This window comes from Amblyomma americanum, chromosome 4 (genome assembly GCF_052857255.1).
Source record: "Amblyomma americanum isolate KBUSLIRL-KWMA chromosome 4, ASM5285725v1, whole genome shotgun sequence".
NCBI lineage: Eukaryota > Metazoa > Arthropoda > Arachnida > Ixodida > Ixodidae > Amblyomma > Amblyomma americanum.
The window spans coordinates 204,049,459-204,071,424 of NC_135500.1; the positions used below are offsets into that span (position 1 = coordinate 204,049,459).

Consider the following 21,966-nt stretch of genomic DNA (forward strand, 5'->3'; position numbering starts at 1 on the left):
GAATGAGAAAGAACAGTTATATCACCGAAGCGTGCCGCCGCTTTGCACAGATGTTTTGTGCACCATTCGAAATATGGATAAATAAAAATTATTCTAGGATTTCAAAGAGAAAACATACAACTAATAACATCATAAAACATCAATTAAAATTGTAAAATAATAAAAACAGTTTTTTTTTAGTCTTGCTCGCTTTGTTTCCAGGTTTGCCCGAAGTGCACGCGCTAGCGTGATCGCGATGCCATGTTGGCAACCGCGTATCAACAATGGCGTTTTTCTGCTAAGCGGCGTCGCGTTAGAAACGTGAAAACTTAGTTTAATGCTCTGGAACTTTTGTCATCGAGGTGTTCGTAGTCTTTTAAAATGGAGGTAAGAGGCGTCTCGGCAGTCTGTCACTGCACTGTTGAGCGCGTGCGTTTATTCACGATAATGCAAAGTTTGAACGGCCGCCGTTTCGCTCGGTGTTTTCAACAGCCCGTTTCTTATGCGTTCGGTTCCGGCCACAACGCGTACATGTTTTCTTTTAACTCTTACAGGACGTTCAAAAGCACTCGGTCCACACGCTCGTCTTCCGATCTCTGAAGCGCACGCATGACATGTTCCTGTCTGACCAAGCGAACCCACCACCTCAGGATGACGCCAGGTGAGAGGTTGAATTATGAAGCGCAGCACTATTCCCATTCCGCGGTGTGATGCCGTTGAATCGCACCCGTATTTCGGCAGCCACTTCACAGCTGGCGCTAAGGAAGTTTTTATCTTTCTGTAGTGAAAAAGTCAAAGTGGCTGTCAAGACCAAAGACGAGTATGGCCTTGTGATGCACCTTGTCAAGTCAAACCCGCAAACATACCGACACAGCGCAGAAGGACACCGCGACGAAATGTCAAAACGTGAGTGGATTTTCTGGTTTTCTTTTTCATTTTTTGTTCACATCCCTGCCATGCAGAAACGGTGCCCATCTGCAATTTCGAGATTGAGCGAAACTGGCGTTGATACTGCTGCTGACATCACTAACGTGGAAACTTGGCCTTGTTGGTTCATTTTTGCAAAGCTGAAGTCCATCTGAAGGCGAGACAGAGACAGAGGTTGACATACACATACGCACAGTGTATGTCAACCTCTTGCATTATCCCGGGAACCTTCCCCAAATTCCCATTCCTCATTCTTTCCTTAATAAACGTATTCATCGTCATTCGTTGCATTATCAGAGCACTAAAATAAAAGTATGCAACCGGGGTGATCTGGATAGAAAACTGTTCAACTAGTGCTACATGAAGTATGTAACATATATCAAGAATTACTAAGGTGCAAATCTGCATTGTGTTGCTACAAAATGTAGAAACTAACATGAGCATAAGTTTGCTTGACAGCACTGTAAAAAAGTTTTGTCTTAAAACGAAATAAATCTGAATGGAATGTATTAGGTCCAAATTGTTGAAGGGTCTGCATGTTAGGAAAGGCAAGAGCTTGTTTTGACTTGGTCTCTTTCTTCAGGGATAGAATCTATATGTGGCAGCTTTGGTAGTGTACACAGTGCTTATAAAGGTAATACATGAGGTAATTGCTTGCTGGAATACAATGTGGCATATTCTTTTCAGCTTTTACTACTGGACATTCACATTTAATTTTTGTTCTAAGCTACTGCTAGGCCAAACTGGATGTAAGCATTTTAGTTTATGCTAACAAATAACTGTTTTATTCTTCAGATAAAGAAATGAAGATGCAAGAGATAACATACTCTGGGATGGACATAATGCCAATGCCCGTGTACGATGACGACGCACCTCCACCAGGCGTTGATGATTATGCAGTCATCAAACCCACACCACCACCAACATCACAGGTGCCCTTTTGATCAATCATTTTCTTTCGCATGGTTCAACATGACCAGGGCACCCTCGTAGTTTTACCTGAGGGGCAGCAGTGAATGTCGCGCAGTACATCGTAGATGTTGAAGTCACAGAGGCAGCTGATCTGAAACACCATGTGGCAGGTGGAAAAGCTGTTGTAAGAGGGGCTTAGCTTGCACCCTGCTTACACTCCGTGAACCTTGGCTGAGGTGTTCATGACGGTGTACTGTTAATCGTTGAGTGTGTTCACTTGCTGTGCTCAAGGGAGAGATTGCGGCCTTTTTAAGAGCTGCTTTAGTGTAATATATTGCAGTGTTTTCTGTCACCTTCTGGTTGTCATCAATAATGGGTAGGAGGTGGTTCTGGCTTTAATTTGCATTTAATGTGCATAACTTCATCAGTACCCTTAGCCACGGTGTAGCATCTCTCCCGTATGCCGCTATACTTCATCATGCTAGCTACATATGAACCATGCTTCTATAATGACTCAGTTAATATGCTGTGCTTGCCAGTGCTACTTTGTGCTTTCAATTTCTCTGAGACCTCCCCTGTTGCCTCCTAGGCTGTTGTCTTGGCAGGACAGCAACAGTTGGCACAAGTACAGCGGAAACCGGTGACCATACCAAAACCACAATGGCATGCACCTTGGAAGCTTTACAGGGTAATGTCTATCATCTTCATTGTCAAGATTTCCAAGGACAGAAAGGGAGAGTTGTGACACAATATTTTCACAGGTTTTTGATATCATTAGTATGCAGTAATTAGTGTATTTGCTTACTTATGCTGTCACTCGGTATATAAATATACCTACTCTGTTTATTCTCTCTGGCACTGCAGCAAGATAACGAATGTAGCGATAACTTGCAGGAGAACGGGTGCCAACAGACGTAAACTTTTGTCAAGAATTTGCAGAAAGAAAAGTGTTGTACTGTAGCAATATTTGCACGGTGTAGTCTTTGCAATTTTTTTTTTTTTTTGCTGTAAATGATGTCTTCATATGCTGTGTGGCTCTCGATGTGCCAGTTGCTTCATTGCTATGAGCATTGACAATAGTGCTGATGCTTGTGGCTCTGTGGCTGATTTGTGCAGGTAATCAGTGGGCACACTGGCTGGGTGCGCTGCCTTGCAGTGGAGCCTGGAAACCAGTGGTTCTGCACAGGCTCCAATGATAGGATTATCAAGGTGAGGCTGCAGATTGGAATTTTGAAACACCATCAACATGGGTGCAGCTGAGTCTCTGGGAGCTGTACAGGAAATGTCCCAACTTGGCAGCTGTTCTTGCAGTAGTGGCTGTACTTGGGGCTTTCTGTGGCATAGGTAGTGTTGCTGTCGTATGCTGTAACCGAAAACTTCCACAGTGGCCTTCTGTCCAGAGAGGACGTTGTCCAGGCAAACTGTGGAATGGCATCTCTTGAGTATGTGTCATTTGTGGCCGTACTATTCAGGTAGCATAGCAGTGGCCATTTTTGAAGGAAGGTGTGGCATTTCTGTCACTCTTTCTTACCTCAAGGGACAGCAAAATATCTGGAAGTTTCAGGCCTTGTTCTCCAGTGTATAGTGGTGATTTCCACGAAAGTTAAGGCGGCACCACAGTCGAGCCAGAATGGCAGCCGTAAAGAGGACTCCATCTGTTATCAGCCTGGGCGCATTAACAAGTTTCCTTGATTGCACAATTTTGTCTTAGACCCCACCTTGAGCAAACGAAAAACCTTGTGCCATGGTGCTGTTTGGCTGCAGATGCCCTTGTGCCATAATAATTCACTGTCATCATCATTAATTGCACAATGGAGTCACGTTTTGTCATTGAAGGTGAGCATCTAGCTTCAGGTAAACACTTTGTATTAGTTGGTGTAAAACACAGAACTGTTGACAGACTGGAGATCGTCGATATGTGTCTGCAAACATCCACCTTGCAAACAGAACCACACACAATCGTTGCCCACCTTTGGGACACTTTTAGCGATGTTAAGATCACTAGTGCTGAGTCTTCCTACATGGCGGGAGTCAGAAAAATGCAAGCACATCTTGGATTTTTTCTGTTGCATTGTTTAGGTAAGCAAGGCTTTGCGAAATCATAGCTTAACACTGAAAAAAAATGGTTTGCAATGGGTTCACTTTCGGCCGTCGTGTGCTTGGATTTCAATTCGGCAAGCTGAATCCCACTAGCATTTGCATGTGGCTAACACTTCTAGCAGACAAGCAATGTCCTTGTTGTACGTTCTTGAGGAGACTTGTGTAGAGCGCTGGAGCAGTGTGCTGCGGAACAAATCATAGTGCACAAGTGCTGTGTGGAGGGCAGTGTGCTTGTTGTTTGCTTTTATTTCTATGCAGCTTCGCTTTAGTGTGAGCACTGGCCGTGAAATGCAGTGCCTGTTGTAAAATTCACCGAGTTCAGAAACCTCTAATGTGATTCTGCTGCGTTGACAGCGGGCTTGACATTCTTCAGCTGCCTGTTTCGTGATGTGGCATTCTGTCAGGGGCAATGCTTTTGCCTTCTGAGTGTGAGCTTGCATCCTAAGACAATTCTGAGACCTGTGGTCCACATCGAAACTTACCGTATTTACACAGGTTTAAGTCGACGAATTTTTTTTTAATTTGAAAATCCAAAGTTTGGGGGGTCAACTTAAAATTGAAACCAAAGCATGGCACTGTAAATAAAGGCGAGACAAACGAGATATTGGGGGTGTTACTGCATGGTTGCTATTTTACATTTGCTCTACGGCTCTGCTCAGTAGCATTCGGCTGTTCTGCTCGTTTGTTTGGAAGGATTTTTCTTTTTTCTTTAGTTTTGACTGTACATCTGGCAATCATGGAAGTGTTGATAGTTGATGGTAGGGCCTCTGGTCCAATCATAGTGGCACTGCCACTAAGAACCATGGGAGTGTCAGTAGCAAATGGAAGAACCAACGCCACTCACGCATATTTTCTCTTTGGCTCTGTTTGACGCATTTGACTTGACTGCGGGCCGCGGTTTGCCAGTTTCTAATGTGCTGCTTCGTCAATCGTCATTTGTGCTCAGGGGCCAGTGAGCGTTCAGTGCTCATTCGCCATTCAAGACGGCTGTCATTCTGTACGGCGAAAAAACGAACAACAGTGCGCCGAGTCGCAAGCTTGACGTCTCGGAATGGGTGATACAGCTGTGGCGGCTTCAGCGTGGAAAATTTTCAGCTTCCACGTGATGTTTGCAAAATGCGGGATTTCGCTGAACGCCGACATGCTGTGGCTGTTTGTGAAGTGGGGGATTTTGCTGGATGATGACGTTAAAACGACATGTTGTGAGACCACAGCAGTGATGACGACGGTAGCACTAGTGAGGACGATGGTGCAAGCATGGATGAGTAGTCCAGTGACTTATACATTTTCATTTTTCGAATGTGCACTGGGCACGCCTCTTTTTCTTTCGTTTTTTTCGTGACTTGCGATTTGGAGTGGATGAGGTTGACTTATATTTGAGTCGACTTACAAACCTGTAAATGCGGTATTGGGCTGGACTGCTCCTGCTGCTCACACCCATGCTTGGTGTGCAGATTTGGGACCTTGCCACGGGCAAGTTGAAGCTTTCCTTGACAGGCCACATCAGCGGAGTGCGAGGCTTGGCTGTCAGCCCACGCCAGCCGTACCTTTTCTCCTGTGGGGAAGATAAGCAAGTCAAGTGCTGGGACCTCGAGTACAACAAGGTGAGTGCACTCTGAGGACCTCCCTCTGCTCATTTTTGAGGCATACAGCGAGGGCTCTGTAGCAGCTGGCTGTGAGCCTGAAGGCATGCTGTATGCAGAGCACAGGAATGTCAGTGTACTGGGGTATTTGCTGGCGGCATGTGTGGTGTCTTACTCTGGGAGAAGCAGGAACTGTGCAGACCATAAGTCTCACCATGGGGAAGGGGGTGGCTCTTTCTAGATGATGTTTCTGGTTTTATTGCCCACATACCTTGGGGCTCCACCACTTTGTTTTTGTTGCTTTTCTTGCCTCTGCCTCTGTTTGCTGCAGTGCACTGAAATATCAAGTTTTGTGCACATAGATTTTTTTTTTTCATCTATCAAGTGAAAGCTGTAGCAGCATTTTTGTTTACACTTTGGAACCTGCTGCCATGCAGAGCTTTTATTCAGCATCTAAAGGCGGGCTGAAAGGTTAGTTCAGCTAAATGCTAAGCAGCCAGTATGTTCCAAGATACAGTGTTCCGAGCTGTTTCTGTTTTCTTGAGCTCTTCAGTGCACTAGTATATGCTGTCACTGGCATGTCATGGAGCATGGGGCCAGCATTGCTGGCAAATGTAATCATGGCATATCACACGAGATGCACAAACATGCAATGTGCATGTGTTCAAACTGCCGTAACATAAACTACAGTATTTGCTGACGTAGGTAACCGTGACTAATAGCTCGAGCTTCCACTGGAGCAGCACTTATCCGAAACATCAACTGTGACTTTGTTGAATACAGTTGTGACAGCTTCGAAGTGCTGTGTACAGTTGGTTTATGAGCAGGAATGACGTCGTTGCTACAGGACTTTCTAAATTGCAAATTTGTTTGTCATTGCTTTGGATAATATTTTGCACAAAAATGAGAGAGAAAGTTTACAACATTCGTATACAGTGCAAAAGCATGACATATCGATATATGCAGTATTGTCTTTCTCTTCTTAACATTCATAGATCCCTGGGAGTCCTCATACCACCACTCCTGCCGCAGTGGTGCAGCGGTTAAGCTATGCGCCACTGCCCTTAGATGGCAGATGCTGTCAGCAGTGGAATGTGTGCGATCCGGGTTGCTTTCGGACAGACAAACACTAGACAATTTTGCTTGGCTCTGAATCTCTGGATTAGTGTTTTCGCGCTAAACTTGCAGCTCACATGCATGCAGCAATGTTTTACATGTGCCTTCTTTCATTTTGCTGTGGAAAATACGCCTCTTTCAAATATTTTTTGCAGTCTGTACAGTAGCAATGCAGTGGCGTACAGATGAATAAAGTTCTATTGCAGGGGTTCTCAGTCTATATAACCTCGGAGAACCCCGATGGTTTTTTCTAAAAAGGTATTGAGAAACTTTCGTACCTTGGCTTCTATCTCTTCCAGCTTGACATCATATAAAAACGAGCATGCAGACACATGACAGCTCGAGAAATGCTGTAATTCAATTAATGTAATCAGTCTGAGGCCTCTTATTTCCCACTGTACCATCAACTTTCTTGCTGCTTTGTTCACTTTTTAATGCATTTGTTTGTCTTGTTGCCTTCAGCAATTAGGTTTGGTTTAACGCCCACCTGTTATTCATGCTCAGACCATTAACTTCAAGGTGGAGCTGCAAAAAACTATTCACATGACAAACATACCACTGCATTTATGCGGCAGAATTAATTGGCAAAATCGGCAGTCTTGGCAAACTGAGAACACAACAGGACCCACCGCCGCGATTGGATTGCAGTCGTTGCAGCCCGCACAGCAGCAAACTTATCCTGCAGCAGGTGTGCTCCTTGCCGCGAGTGGCACCCCCGTCGGCACCGGAGTTACGTTTGCCAATTCCCTATACAGTTGCCTACCGATTTCTCTGGCCAGACCTGAGAAATGGTTAGAATAAAAATAATTGCCACTTTCGCCTTTAGCCATGTTCTGCCCTCAAGTGATTATATTAGCTTATATACATTTGAGTCAGAGGCGTGCTTCCATCATGCCCGGACTGCAGGTGTCTGCAGCACTCTGCACACTTCCAATTTCGTTTATGCGGCCTGCATATGGTGTTCCAAACGATGTCGTGAACGGACGAGTAGTTTGCCACCAAGCTGCAATGCTAACCTTCTGCTGCTGCTCTGCACAAACATGCTCCGTGCGAGATTTCGGCAAATGCACGCAGCACAAGTCAAGGACACTTCCCTTTCCAGGGCAACAATGGCAGGCCGGACTGAGAGGGGGAACATGAAGGAAGTGACACCCATACGCATGCCACGCGCACGAGTGACGCGCACACACTCTCTCTCTCTTTCCCGTTCTGTAATGTATGATGCGGTGGTGGCACCGGCATTTGAGCCATCATTACCAAGCTGTGCGCTTGCCTTCGTAGGCTACATTTTTTACATAGCTGCCGCTACACAGTAGCTCAATAAGGTTGGCTTGTACCGTTGCTTTGGTTGGCAACAATGAAGCACAGAAATTGCTTTGCCTGTCTAAGCCAGTTCATCACTACATTGACTCCAGGATGGCACATTCCTCAGCGGCGAAGAGTCAGCTTGACAGTGGCAGCAAAGCCTGCTCGCGACGTTTTAGTGCAAAAAAAAAATAAATTTTCAGGCTCTCAAATATTGCTCGCAAATGTGGACATGCTCCTATGGGGTGCGAGGGTTCCGCAATTGAGTCCACTATGAATTATAGGAGTTCAGAAAAAGCGGTCGGTTACTGTAGTAGCAAGGATCTACAGTATCTGCAGCGCTAGAACTTCCAACTTGAATTAAAGTGGTAGTAATAAGGGTTTTACTGTACGCATCAATTGCATGTGGTTGTCGGCATTTTTAGGCAGCAAGCTAAAAAAAGTTATCGTGAAACATGGTACATGACAAGATGGGACACTGGACGAAAACAAGCACGACTAACTGATGTGAATTGGAACACTCCACTTGTTATGAGCATGTGCAGTGTCCTTTAAGTCTTTTTGTTCTCTGTGTTCAATCTTGTGCACAGTGTTCCATGATGACCTACCAGCTAGCCCCAAATGTCCTCTGCTGCTGAGTCTTTGTGTTTTTCCACAAACATGACTGGTCCGCGCATTCCTCTTGAAGTGTGGATGTAGTAACCCTATCGCATGTTGCAGCTCTTGGAATTCAATACTGAAACTGCAGGCAGTACCAGGGCTACAGCCTAATGGAATTGCCAACCTCATTTTATCTGCAGGTGATACGCCACTACCACGGCCATCTGAGCGGCGTCTACGCGCTGTCGCTACATCCCAGCATTGACATCCTAGTCACTGGTGGCCGAGATGCAACAGGAAGGGTCAGTGCCTACTTCAGCTTTCCTGTCATTATTTGTTCGAGTGTGAACACAAGTGTTATTTTATGTTATATGAATCGTGGTAATGCTGTGCTGCAAGTACAGTTTATCCCAGATATGTCGGAACTCAAAGGGGAACAATCTGGAAATTGCTCAATATACTGATGATTCGATATTATCAAAAATGGCAATAGATAAGCCTATATGTAACCTAGAAGCAGGAATGCACTGCATCCATGCTAGTGATGCGCTTCTTGCATCGATGGGCCGCCTTCCAGCTTGCTGGCAGCACACGGATCATAGCACGTTGCTTGACCTAACTCTCTCACATTGGAAATACAGCGGATGGTGCTTTGGGACTGGCTTTTGCTTATGATAAGAGTTCTAATCCTGTTACCAGTGAACTATAAAAAAACAGTCTCTCATTAACGCCTTACGGGTCCATGATGGCCTCAACTGGCCTCATCTGGTCACAAGCTTTTGCCGCTTTTTCACGCATGACGAGCTGTCCTTATAATAATAATAATAATAATCCTTTACTTGTGCCATATGACATGACACGGGAGACCGGCAGTAAAAGCTGCCACATGGGTGTTTCGCTGCTTTCTAAATGGTGCTTTTACATTTGAAACATAGATGGTAGCATCCGTTCTTTCATCCACGTTTTTATTGAATTAACGTTTTCACACGAGATGGAAGAAAGTGTTCGTTGTGTGCTGAGGCTCACCCTGTTAGCATTAGATTTTCTCACGATTTCAGACTAACATGGCATTATCCATGCGGCATTATAATGCGGAAGTGTGTTATCCATCGGGTGATGATAACTCGTACAATGAGAATGTCGACTAGTAGTTTTATTCTTCAAGTGAACAAGATAGTGGTGAGACTCTAAATGACAGCGAGTGTAAAGGAGAAAGCCTCAGTGAGACACACGGTTTGAATTCAAGGGTGCAGCAGGATTGACGATCACAGTAAGTTTCAAGAGTGAACAATACATAGTGGCTAATCAAGCGTTCACCGCTGTAAAATCTTTTCACACAAATATATTTGTTTCTTAAGCATGTTATTAAAGCATTTCATGTCATTAAAAAAAATTAGCCGTTTTGGCATGTTTTTTCTTCTTTTTTAATGAGCCCTTACGGGTTTAAAATTAAGGTACTGTTGGTTTCCGCAATGCCTTTGGCAGCAAAGTATACCAGCTAAGGGCCATCACTAGGCTTCAGTCAGGTTGGCTTTACCACATGACAACGTTTGCGCCGAATGCTGTCTTTTCCTCATGATAGCAGGTCACGTGAAAAGGTCACGTGAAATACGAGTAGAAGAAACTGAAGGCTACCGTCAAGCACACCTCACATTCACCTATTCATGCAGTTTAACAGCGCCAGTGCTGCCAGCAAAAGTCTAGAGGTCGCACAACCGACCAGTCTCTGCATGTGAAAGTGATTGTGTGAAGGCCGCTAAAAGAAGGGCCACTTGCAGGGGCTCGCACTGTTAGATAATACGTATTGAATGTTCTAGTGTACAGGAGTTTGATAGATGCAAACAATAGTGCTGTTGTAATTTTTATGCGATTTTTCAAGTGGATCCTCTGACTGTTCAGTATAAACAATAATTCGATACTTCCGGGTTCGATATATCTAAGGTCGACTGCATATGCTTTGTATATCAAGCCTATGTTTATGCGAAACAGTCACTTTGTGGACATTTTGTAGTGTTCATCACAGGTTCAGCTAGAAAAGTTTGTTTTACTCTGTTTACAGAGTGGTGGAATAATGTGAATTTTTTACCTCACTATTCTGTTTCCAATTAATTGCGGGCTGCCTTTATTTCTGTACCACTTAGTATGTTGCTATCGTACGTAATAATGCAGTGCCATTGCTTGCGTTAGTTTTCCACTGATTGACTGCATTGTGGCTTTGGCAGCAATCCTTGAACTGGCCATTCGATCTGTGTGCAAGGAGTGATGTTGGAAATGCACCATTTTGCACAGCTTGAATGTTATATTTTTGCAGCCCAAGATTGATCATTCATAAACTTCTACTTGCCAAAGCAGCACCATGGGTTTTTAGTCTTGTAGCTGTGGGCTTGGCATTAGAATTTTGACCTCCTGGTGTCCTTTAACCTGCTTTAAAGTTTCAGTACAGAGGCATGTTTTGTTGTGCCTCTTTCGAGCTGATCCACGTGTGGATCAAACATCAAGGAGTAAACATCATCACATTGCTATCTCTCAATGCACTGCATGCCTGATCCAGTGACAGCAGGGTATGCCCAGTGGACATTCAGAAGTGACCTTATGAAGTTGTGTATTAAATGGAGTGGAAGAATTAAGTGAAGAGACTGAAATGAAGTGACGACATCACGAGAGTGATGAAAAATCCACAGGTCTTCTGTTTTCATGAGATTTTGAGCTAATCTGTGTGCTGAATGTGAGGTTCTGGCTGGGATGGCAATTTTCAACTTAACTACCGTAAAAACCGGACTATAGGTCGGATTGGAATATAGGTCGACCACCCAACTAACCAATTCTAAAAATGGAAAAAATCTTTTTCAATGGAAAAAGCACCGAAAGACGCCCTTGCCCTTAACTTGAAACAAATGCGACTCGACAGGTTGCACAATGGTGACAGTATTTATTTTCATTTAAATGCTGCTCATATGTACACCCGGCCAAATTTTTAACAGTATCTCGCGTCCATCGACCCGCGTGTTTGTTTCTGGCACACAGAAATACGGCACCGTAGAGCAAACCCCTTCCTCTTCATGAATCGCCGCACCCAGGATGGCGAGCCCTTGAATTGCGCCCTCGTGGGTCTAGAGGCACGTGCGATCTCCACCGCTTTCACGTGGATGCATTTGGCAGTCACAGGCAGCAATCTTGCACGCAGCGCAACCGTTCCTTCCAATTCCGGATACGCTGCGGGCCGCCCACGTTTTCTTCTGGTTGCTGCAAGTTGTAATACGCGGCTTCTGCCTCTGCCAGTACTGAATGCTCTTTTCGGGTACTCCAAATTCGCGCTGTGCCGCCAGGTTGCCATGAGCTTCCGCGTACTCAGTCGCGTTTTTCTTGACGGCGACGGTGAATTGCCGCCCGCTTCCTCTCATTTTGAAACAAAATGTGAAAAAGCAGCCTTTAACCAAACAACGGAAACACAAAATGGCAGTGTGACAACATCACCACGTGCTGCGCTGCTGCTGATGGCGATGGTGATTGAGGCTGTTGACTTCAGCTGCCCATTGTTGCAAGACTTCCATAGTTTTTCCGCCAATGACCGGTATACAGTTAAACCTCGATATAACGAAGTCGTAAAAATCGGCACTTTACTTCGTTATAATGAAATTTCGTTGCATCGAAATTTCGTACCTAGCATGCGGAAACATTACCAAATCACTTGCCAGTTGTAAGCACTCATCCTTTATTTTCTCTGAAAGTAATCAGTGACTTTCTTTTGCGTCTGCTTTGCAATCAGAGATGGCCTCACACTGCGTTCATAGGCCCACAAGGATTGCATTGCATCTTGCTGCCCAATCGAACTCGCGTGGCGCCGCAGAACATCAATTGCGTCAAGCACTTCGCGGCTGCTCGGGGCATCGTCGTCTTCAGCATCGATATCGCTGCCTGGGTCCTCCTGCATGCTTCCTAGCACATCCTGCACGATGGAGTCGTCGGTAACTTCCTCGGTGGCAACGACGCAAGAGTCTGTGTAGAGGAAGTCTTCCAGAGCGACACCGTCAGGAACGGCCCCGTCACTCTCCAGGCACCTCCATGCTTCTTCAAGGCCGGCTTGATCGCCTTCCTCGCCATCGAACGGAGCCCTTTCATTAGCCTCCGTGCTGTTATTGTCTTCGGAGGCACTCGCTGCTGCTGCCACGCCGTTCTCAAACCCGGTTTTCCGGAAGCAGTTCTTGATAATTTCCTTTGATGTCGCCTTCCACGATGCGGAAAACATCTCTAAGGCTTGAAAAATATCCACCTTAGTGGGGCGTTTTAAGCGGAGATTGAGCAGCAGCTTGTCGATCAACCGGCGACGATACGCACACTTCACGCTGTTGATGACTCCTTGGTCGAGCGGCTGAAGCAGCGACGTGCAGTTCGGTGGAAAAAACCGTAGCTCGACATTGGTAAGCTCTAAGTCGTCGACGTGATGGGCGGAACAATTGTCCACTAAGAGGCACACGCTGCGGCCGCCATTCTTCATATCCTTGTCGAACGCCCGGAGCCAGTCACGGAAGATGTCGCGGGACATCCACGCTTTCGTGTTAGAAGTGTACTCCACTTCCAGCTTCCGAGCGTTTCTGAAGCACTGCGGCTTCTTGCTCTTGCCAATCACAAGCGGCACTCTCTTATCACTGCCATCCATGTTGGCGCACAGCAGAGCAGTTATGCGCAGTTTACTCTGTTTGCCACCATGGCAGCGATCACCTTTCAGTGCTAGCGTCCGATTCGGTAGCATCTGATAAAAAAATCCAGTTTCGTCCGCGTTGTAAACGTCCGATGGCTGGTATCGCGTCAGTATTGCTGGCATTTCCTTCTCCAGCCAACTAGCGGCTTCAGGCGCGTCCGCCGACGTTGACTCCCCGCACAGCAGCCGTCCGACGATCCCGTACCGGGCCTTAAAACGGTGGAGCCAACCACTGCTTGCCTTGAATGAATCCTTCTCGAGCAGGCAACCGAAATCCTTTGCTTTTTGCTGCAAAATTGCGCCACTTACCGGCACATTCTGCGCTCTGGCGTCCATGAACCAGGCGAACGCAGCCTTATCTACGTCTTGATACGTAGCAGGCTTCAATCGCTTATGTTGGGCGCTCGTTCCACACTTCACTGAGCTGAGGATAGACTCCTTGGCTTTCAAAATTGTTGAAAGCGTACTCATGGATATGCTGAATCGAGCCGCTACGTCCTCCTTCTTTTCGCCTTTCGAAACTGCGTCCAGAATCGCCTCTTTTTGCTCAAGCGAAAGGGCTTTCCGCTTGCCACTCATGGCGGCGACGCACGCGGGCATACAAGAGGGCAACCAAAGCAACGCCTGCGATGTATCCAGCACGTGTGGTAGCAGCGAGTGAACAACGCGACAATGCGGACAAAGGAGCACGGCGGCGACGGCGGCCGCGCAAGTGCGCAAGCAATCACATGGGTTGGCAGATCCAATGAGAGACGGGCGTGTAAGAGCTGACGCATGCACAGCAAAGAAGCCTGGGAGGAGTGGGGGGGGGGGGGGGGGAGAGGAGTGCGCCGTCGCCGGCGATCGAGCAAAAAAAAAAATAAAGACGGGCCCGGACGGGAGGAAGAGAGAGGGTTGCTCTCTCTTTGCTCTCTCTCTCTCCCTCTTGCTGGGAGCGAATTCCACGCGCCCCATGAGGCCCATCCGCGTGGGTTACCCAAGTCACTCACGCTAGCACCGCTTTCCCCGCGGCCGTCATCGTCACGGCGACATTTTCCTTCCGGGTAAATTTTTTTAGGATACGCGACTTCGTTGTAATGAAATTGCAGCAATATTACTTCGTTATGTCGAGGCAAAATATACATGGTTTCCAATGGGGAATAAGTTGAATATGTCTTGTAACTTCGTTATATTGAGGATTTCGTTATATTGAAGTTCGTTATATCGAGGTTTAACTGTATAAGACGAGGGTAGACTTTTCGCCATGGTTTTTTGAAAAAAAAGTTCGACCTACATTCTGGTTTTTACGGTAACTAAATGCGTGTACATAGTAGGGGCTGAAAATCCAGGAGGGGTATTGCTTCTGTGCAGGTGTGGGACATGCGGACCAAGGCTAGCATCCACTCTCTGGTGGGGCACACCAACACGGTGGCCAGTGTGCAGACCCAGTCATCTGAGCCGCAAGTGATCACAGGCAGCCACGACTGCACCATCCGCCTCTGGGACCTGGTGGCTGGCCGCTCGCGGGTCACGCTTACCCACCACAAGAAAAGCGTCCGTGCTCTTGTCGTCCATCCAAGGCTGTGTGTGCCCCTCCCTTTTGTACTTCTGTCTCTTTAGCCATGTGTCACTGCCTCTGAGAAGCATAGAGAGGATTGCCGACTCTCTTGCCTTGCAATGCATTTAGCACATTTGCCGTAACTTATCGGTGTCATAATGTGCCGAGTGCTCTACTGGTGCTGTTTTTCACACTTGAAACAGTGTGACAGTGTCAGTACATACTGTCTAGCTCATTGTATATTAAAGAAGTTAGTGCCATGACATCAGAATTAGGTGGTTTATATGGCACGGTTTCTGGAAGTGAGTATCACAGACTGCTTGCACTATGCTGTGCTGCTGCTGCTTGGTGCGAGCCTAGTGGTGTCCCGCTGACGGACAGTGCACTATGAAAGTGCAGTCCTCTGAGATAAAACATCTACACTTTGTTAGTAGGGTCAGGGTTACTGTGGGTTGGACCCTAGTGGCTGCTGCAGTGCTTTTTTTTTTTCTGCCCTGTTGAAGAAGCAGCATCAATTCAGTATGCATATGTGGTGTGAGTATGGCATCTGCCCTATGCAGTATCTTTGCTATCAAAATTTTTCAATTTTTCACTCTTCTGCAGACTTACAAACTCTGAGCTGGACTTTTTCTCTTGATTTATGTTTCCACTATTTGTAATGCTCCTCTACAGGAACATTTCATTGACATCTGGCCATCAGACATGCCCACTGATTGTGGCAGAGCCTAAGGTGAAAACATAATGTGCAAGCGGCATGGTTAGATCACAGTGTCTTGTAATGGCATGCTGTGTACCTTGTTATGTCGCTTATCCTTCCTAAAGCCTTTCTTCTCTCCATGTGCTTGTTGTGTCCATAATTTATGTTTCTAACTGTAGCAAGAACTGCAGGGCTGAATTTGTCTGGGCAAAATAAAATTACAATGTTATGCAGGTTGCATTCTTGAAAAACAGCAGCCTATTTTTGTCGATATTCCAACCAGCGGTACATTTTTGCCAGTCTGTGCTTGTGGTTTTCTTTTGGACAGGTTTTACATGGACAGATGCATCAGTTTATAAGTGGCTTCATTCTTGGTTCCGTGTTGTGCAGGTATGCCTTTGCATCTGGAGGCCCTGACAACATCAAGCAGTGGAAGTGTCCCGATGGGAAGTTTATTCAGAACCTCTCTGGCCACAACGCCATTGTCAACTGCCTTGGCATGAATGAGGATGGTGTTCTTGTGTCCGGAGGTGAGCATGAACTCTCTTGTTGCATTGTGTAGGGATTTGCATTCCATGCCATTGAGAGAAAGTCATGCTGTCTACTGCAAGTAGGAACAAATGCAGTATAGACTCCCATTAAGATGAACTCGGTTGAGATGAACTCTTGGATAAGGTGAAGAATGTACGATTATTTAGTTGATTTGCCATAGGACTCATTGTGAAAAAAAAAAACCACTTGAGGTGAGCTGTTTCACGTGCGCTTCGGTTAAAACGAACTTTCACAACGATGGAGAACTATGGCAGCCCCGCGCAACAGTGCTTTTGGGGCGTCTGCAGCACTTTGCCAAAGAAAGGAAAATATATAAAATGCTTCTACGCAAGAAAGCATACCCCCACAAGGTGGTTTCCGCACTCATCGCAAGAAACTGTGGCTAAAATAGAAAACTAGACCAATGTTGTTTTCAAGTTGGATAATATGAGCTTCTTTTATGCCCCCAGTTTTCAGAACACTTCATTCATAGTGCAATAAATACTCTTTTTACAATTATCCTCTCTCTGAAAGGCCATTTTATCCATTGTTTTTATGTAACATACATTTGGCTGCACCTAGCATGTTCACATATATTTTTATGGGTGCTTCTATTAAACCAACTTCTGATAAGAGAAGCAAATTTTCTGGTCCCTTCAAGTTAGTCTTAAATTAAAGGAGTCTACTGTGATGTTTTCATGTTTAACTTGAGAAGGCAGGCAGACATATTGTGGCCTTTTATTACTTTGAATGAGCGAATAGTAGATCTGAAAGTGAAATGCCCCCAAAAAACTGGACAATCACACAAGGGTAAAAGAAATGCTATGTTCGGCAGTGAAGGTAACTGAAGTGACAAAATATGGCCCCTGTGAGCCGTCCCATGCTTCTGTATGCACCGTTTTCACTCGAACGTAGTTGTCTAGGGAAATTAGCATAATCTGTCACCTGGCCTGATTTTGACCGCCATTACACCCTCCTCACAGTACACATATTGCGAGCATTGTGAGGAGGCGTTTATGAAGAAGGAAAAGGCACAGTAACTGTGTCACTCTGGGTGGACATAGAAAGAAGTGAAAGTCCACTTGCCACATACTCTGTGATATTATGGAAGTTAGCTGGCTGGAGCTCAATCCATTCATTAATATGTGGCAGTGACATGTCAAAGTAATCACAAGCACGCTTACAGTAAATAAACATAATCTAGGAAGCGAAGTGCAGGATCTTGCATGTGCAGCTCTTCAAGTGCATGTGATAAACATTTGATACAAGCGAAATTTGCAACCTGCAGAGTGGTGTGTTACTCACAATCCTTGTTTGCCCTAGCCTTGCAACAAGTTATTTGGCATTTGTTTCACTTTTCAGGGGACAACGGGACACTTTTCTTTTGGGACTGGCGCACGGGTTACAATTTCCAGCGGCTCCAGGCACCAGTTCAGCCTGGCTCGATCGACAGCGAGGCAGGCATATTTGCCTGTGGCTTTGACCAGAGTGGCAGCCGTCTCATCACAGCCGAAGCTGACAAGACTGTAAAGATCTTCCGCGAAGATGACACAGCGGTATGTAACCTAGTCTTTGCTGGTATACACATTGTTTATCTCTCTATTTTTTTGTGTACCATAGCCCCACAAGCAAATTGTAAATACGGAGGACAAGGAATACCAAAGAAATAGCGCGTACAGTCAAGCCCACTAACCACCACTTGTAATGAACAATTGCCAAGTATAAACAAAGACAGCGCGATCATCACACTGTAGGGCCATGGAGCCAAATCGTGTATCGAATTTACGTCCGTGGTCACAAATTCGGTTACAGCAAAAGCAAACACAGAGACACCAAGGACTTTTATGCCAAAGTACTCTGCGTAGTCCTCATCGCGGGCTTACACGAGCTTCAAACCATATCCGCTTTACGTGCTAAAACCTTGTGAATAGAATGCAGGTTACGTGCAGAAAAGACAAAACACTGGTGGGAGTGGTGCGCCAATTGCCCCAGCCTGTGCCATTGAATGAAACCTGCAGCAGTGCTACATGCTGCTGCAAATTAGCAGTTTTTGGTGAAATTCCACCAAGGCTGAGCAGAAGTACTCAACGAAAACAGTGCGCGAAAGAGAGGACAGAGAAAAGGAAACGCACGTACACAGTGCTGTGCTCTTTGAGTACTCTTAAGAAGTACTCTTCCAGCAACCAAGAGCTGTAACGAATGCAAAGAGGCTGCAGCTACTGCCTAATGTGCACAGGCATGACTCTGGTTCCTTTTTCCGATGTGTGATGAGAAAGATGACCAACGGAATCCAATCTCATTCCATTGGGCTTTTTAGCCCTTTGCCACCCACTGTTAATAAACGGTGTGCGCATGTTTTGCACATTTGCTTCAGCAGCACTGCCAATACTGTCCCATATGAACACGGCAAACGCTCGTGCAAAGAAAAATGTTTTGAAAGGCTCAGCTAGTACTAAATTTGGGTCCTGCTAGATTTATCGGGCTTTTACACAGCACCTTCATGTGTCCCATAAGATCAATGTGACGCCGTGCGAAAGGTTTCGCATGCACTTAAATTGATCTCAGTTCCAGAGACCTCATTTGCGCTCACTGTAATAGTGCCATCAGCATTTGAGCTTCTGGTATGTTTGTACAATAGACCCACGTCAATTTGGAACTTGGAACTTAGAAAGTTGATTTGTATAAATAGGAGTTTACTAAATTGAGCCACTTCCAATGATGGGTGACATTTTCCTTGGGCCGGCATAAGTTGAGCAGATTACGCATGCATATATGCACATACATTTTTGCACAGCAGTTGGCGTAGACATGTCTAAACAAGGTTTCACACCAAAAATCAACAGTCCATCAAAATGAGAAACCAATATTGTCATCGCATATAGTGGAGTTATGTGCAACAGGGCAACGGGATCAAAATAGGCAATAAGTCGTGAAGAAATCTGCTGAACAATATGAGAATCTAGTCAAAACCAGAAATGAGAAAAACCCCGATTTTCTCTAGCACTTCCCTGGTATGCAGTGCCGCTGCAGTTTTCCAAACAATTTTTTTTAATAGTATGTATTTCCCACTGAATTTCAGCAATCAGACTTTGGGACTGCGTGGAAACGAGCGCCTGTAGTGATTTAAAAAAAATATATATTTTTTTCCATTTTTCACAATTTGAAAACGGCACCCTTCTTAAGGCTCACACACAGCGCTGATATTGATTGTAATGCTCGCATTGTTTCCTAACCGGAGTAGCTACTGGCAGTGTTGTGAAAACACGCCAACTGGGGTCAAAACTCAGCCAGGCCAATGGTGATTCGCGAACTAAATAGGCCTCAAGCCGCTCTGCTGCAGCACATTCCCACATGCTCTGCTCTCATCCCAGTGTGGATGCATAAGACGTGTCTGGCACATCACTGCTGTGTACATCATGTGATGTCTGCAGGGATTTAGATCATTACTTTACCTGCTGCCGAGATTACTGCATGAAGAAAAGTGTGTCATACTCGCGTCCCTCAGGAGGGCAGGATTGGCACACTGTTCACTTCAAGGCGTTTTTTTCCCACATGGAAACCGTACATAAAGGAAGGAGTCTTCCAGCCTTCCAAAATTTCTTCACGACACTGATCTGGATTCAAAGTAATGAAAGTAACAATTGACGACTGTTGTGGGTATCTGCGTGCTTGGCATGTGGCTATGCTAGGTCATAGATCTGTAGCAAAATCCTTACATTGAATATTTAAGTGTGGCTACGATCGAGCAATTGCCGGCAGGATAATTGCAAGGATAACTCCAGCAGTAGCTAACAACAACCCAACGTGTAGATGCGCATACACAGCACACCACAAAAATCCTTGCAGTTGTCGTCTATATGGTTATGTCCACTTACTGCGAACATCTAGATGTAACAAACAAATGGAACATAACGGTTATGTTTGTTAGTCATTATAAGTGGCTCAGCTGCATTGTTGGGAGCAAATGCGGTGCATACCACGTGCCATTGTGTCACTTGCTGCTTTTGCAGTGTCATTTTTGCCGAGCAGAATTACCATGGATGGAAACAAAGTGAATTGCCTCTAAATAAAAACTCACCTCCCTGCCCTTCTGGATAGCAAGCGGTGCTGGGAAAAGGTGCAGCAGTCAGCTGAAGCTCGAGTGATGAACACCTAGCTACATTATGGCAGCATTTCGAGCCTTCAGCGTGGCAGTGGCACATTACCGTGGCGGCGCCACCACCGCTACGTGGTGCAGCGTAGCTGCTGCTGCCGGCGGCGCGGCGCGCCAGCGAAACCGAGCTGTAACAGCTGTCTGCATGCGCCGTGTCAAGTGGTACGAAGACGAAGTGGGATCGCCCAGCGAAACGAGCGGCTTAAGACCGACTTTGCAATTCAACTGAGCAAGTTCCATTCGGCCAGCTGTAGCTATCGCGTCACTCTAGGTTTAACCAGAGCTAAACCACTGCCAATTTTTTGTCTCCCAATGATACTTCCATTTGAGCAGGAAACTTGGTGCAGAAATAATAAAAGCAAGCCTTGAAGTCTGTCAAGGGCACTTGGTTTGCTACTTTAGCAAACCAAGGAGGAGCAGTGTAGGAGTGCAACAGATGTGTGATTACCTAAGTGCTTGTCATATTTTGTTCTAAAATTGACCGTCAAATTTCATGCAAGGCTTTTTTACAGGCTGTCTTCTCTAACATTAGCGAAAATAAATCTTAGCTTAACTTTTCATTTTGTCGGCTCTGCTCCAAAACTGGGCTAACACCATTTCGGTGTTGGTTGGCATGGTTAATGAGCTTTTTTGTGCCACAGTTACACTGCGGGCAAAGAGGCACACCATGTAGGAAGCCGACAGATAAATCTTGGACCACCTTGGGGTTCTTAACATGCACTGAACTCTCACTACACAGGTGTGGCTGTTAATGTACATACACTGAAATGTGTCTGCAGTGTTCACAGCAGCCAAATGTGCTGCTACGGTGGTTTGCAGTAGGCAACAAACCAACAATGTTGCCCTTTTCTGGCAAAGGCATTAAATGCAGAGAACAGGAAAGCTCCATCATTCTAATGTGTGCTGCTTGTTCACAGCTGGAACAGGTTCTTTTATATGAAGAGCTGTTGAAATCGATTTGTTTGGTGATTTTCTGATAACCGCTTTTTTTTGCAGACTGAAGAGACTCACCCCATCAACTGGAAGCCAGACATCACGAAGCGAAGACGGTTTTAGCATGCACTAGATTTCATTACTTTGTCTTCATCTCAAGTTCACCATAGTTATCATCCTTTGGTGGCATGCAAACATGCAATCCAAAAATATGTAATAAAAATGTACTGGTTGCAGTTGTGCACATAGAGTTGATGCTTTCACACTGAAAATCTGTGCAAAAGCAATGCCGAGTCATTCTGTCTCAAATGTCCCAGATGTGGCACTCAACCATCCGAGATTTCGCTGAAAGAATTCATCCTGTTTGGGTCCTACGGGGAATAGTACTTTGCCAAAATATTTTTGCCAAACAGTTTTTTTCACCACTTGAGGAGCTCTCAAGATGTCTGGCTGCTGCTGCAGACTTGCATCACTGAAACATTGCTGAAAGGTGTGGTATGCTCATTAACCTACTATGTGCACATGACTGCAACACTGTGCGTGGCAAGGCAAATGCAGCGTTAGCAGACTGTAATCATTGGATTCGTACTGCGCTTGGGCTGCCCACCCAGCTTTAGTGGACCTGGCTCCAGGTTGCACTAGCCAGCATTATATTTTAACACATCATAGTGCCAGCAGGGTGCCACTATTTGTAAAGTGACATGCTATGGCATGGCTCCGTTAACTGCCCCAATCACAATTGAATAATGCCGTCATGAATTGTGACGTGCCTAGGTATACATTACAATATTGTACCATGGTCATCTTTAAAATATTAATGTAAATCATTTCTGTACCTTACCTGTTGCTGTCATCAGCGGCGTACATGCACAAAATAAAAAAGCGAATGATGCA

The 21,966-nt window shown here is 45.5% G+C and overlaps 2 protein-coding genes across 2 annotated transcripts in view; one reads left to right on the forward strand and one right to left on the reverse strand.

Annotated features, from left to right (window-relative positions):
• Positions 1-21,966, reverse strand: part of Polr1D (RNA polymerases I and III subunit AC2 l(2)37Cg) — a 389,457-nt gene that overhangs the window by 261,743 nt on the left and 105,748 nt on the right. The window lies entirely within an intron of this gene.
• Tango4 (transport and golgi organization 4) lies at positions 232-21,625 on the forward strand. Its single transcript, XM_077663050.1, has 12 exons — positions 232-366; positions 534-640; positions 764-885; positions 1,702-1,838; positions 2,408-2,506; positions 2,935-3,027; positions 5,373-5,522; positions 8,723-8,824; positions 14,572-14,783; positions 15,846-15,985; positions 17,349-17,542; positions 21,136-21,625. Exons 1-12 carry the CDS (start codon positions 361-363, stop codon positions 21,193-21,195), a joined length of 1,422 nt encoding a protein of 473 aa, XP_077519176.1. The 5' UTR covers positions 232-360; the 3' UTR covers positions 21,196-21,625.

Coding starts and splice junctions, on each gene's coding strand:
- Tango4 (XM_077663050.1), top strand. Junction 1,839..2,407: donor CACCACCACCAACATCACAG/GTGCCCTTTTGA, acceptor GTTGCCTCCTAG/GCTGTTGTCTTGGCAGGACA. Junction 2,507..2,934: donor CACCTTGGAAGCTTTACAGG/GTAATGTCTATC, acceptor TGATTTGTGCAG/GTAATCAGTGGGCACACTGG.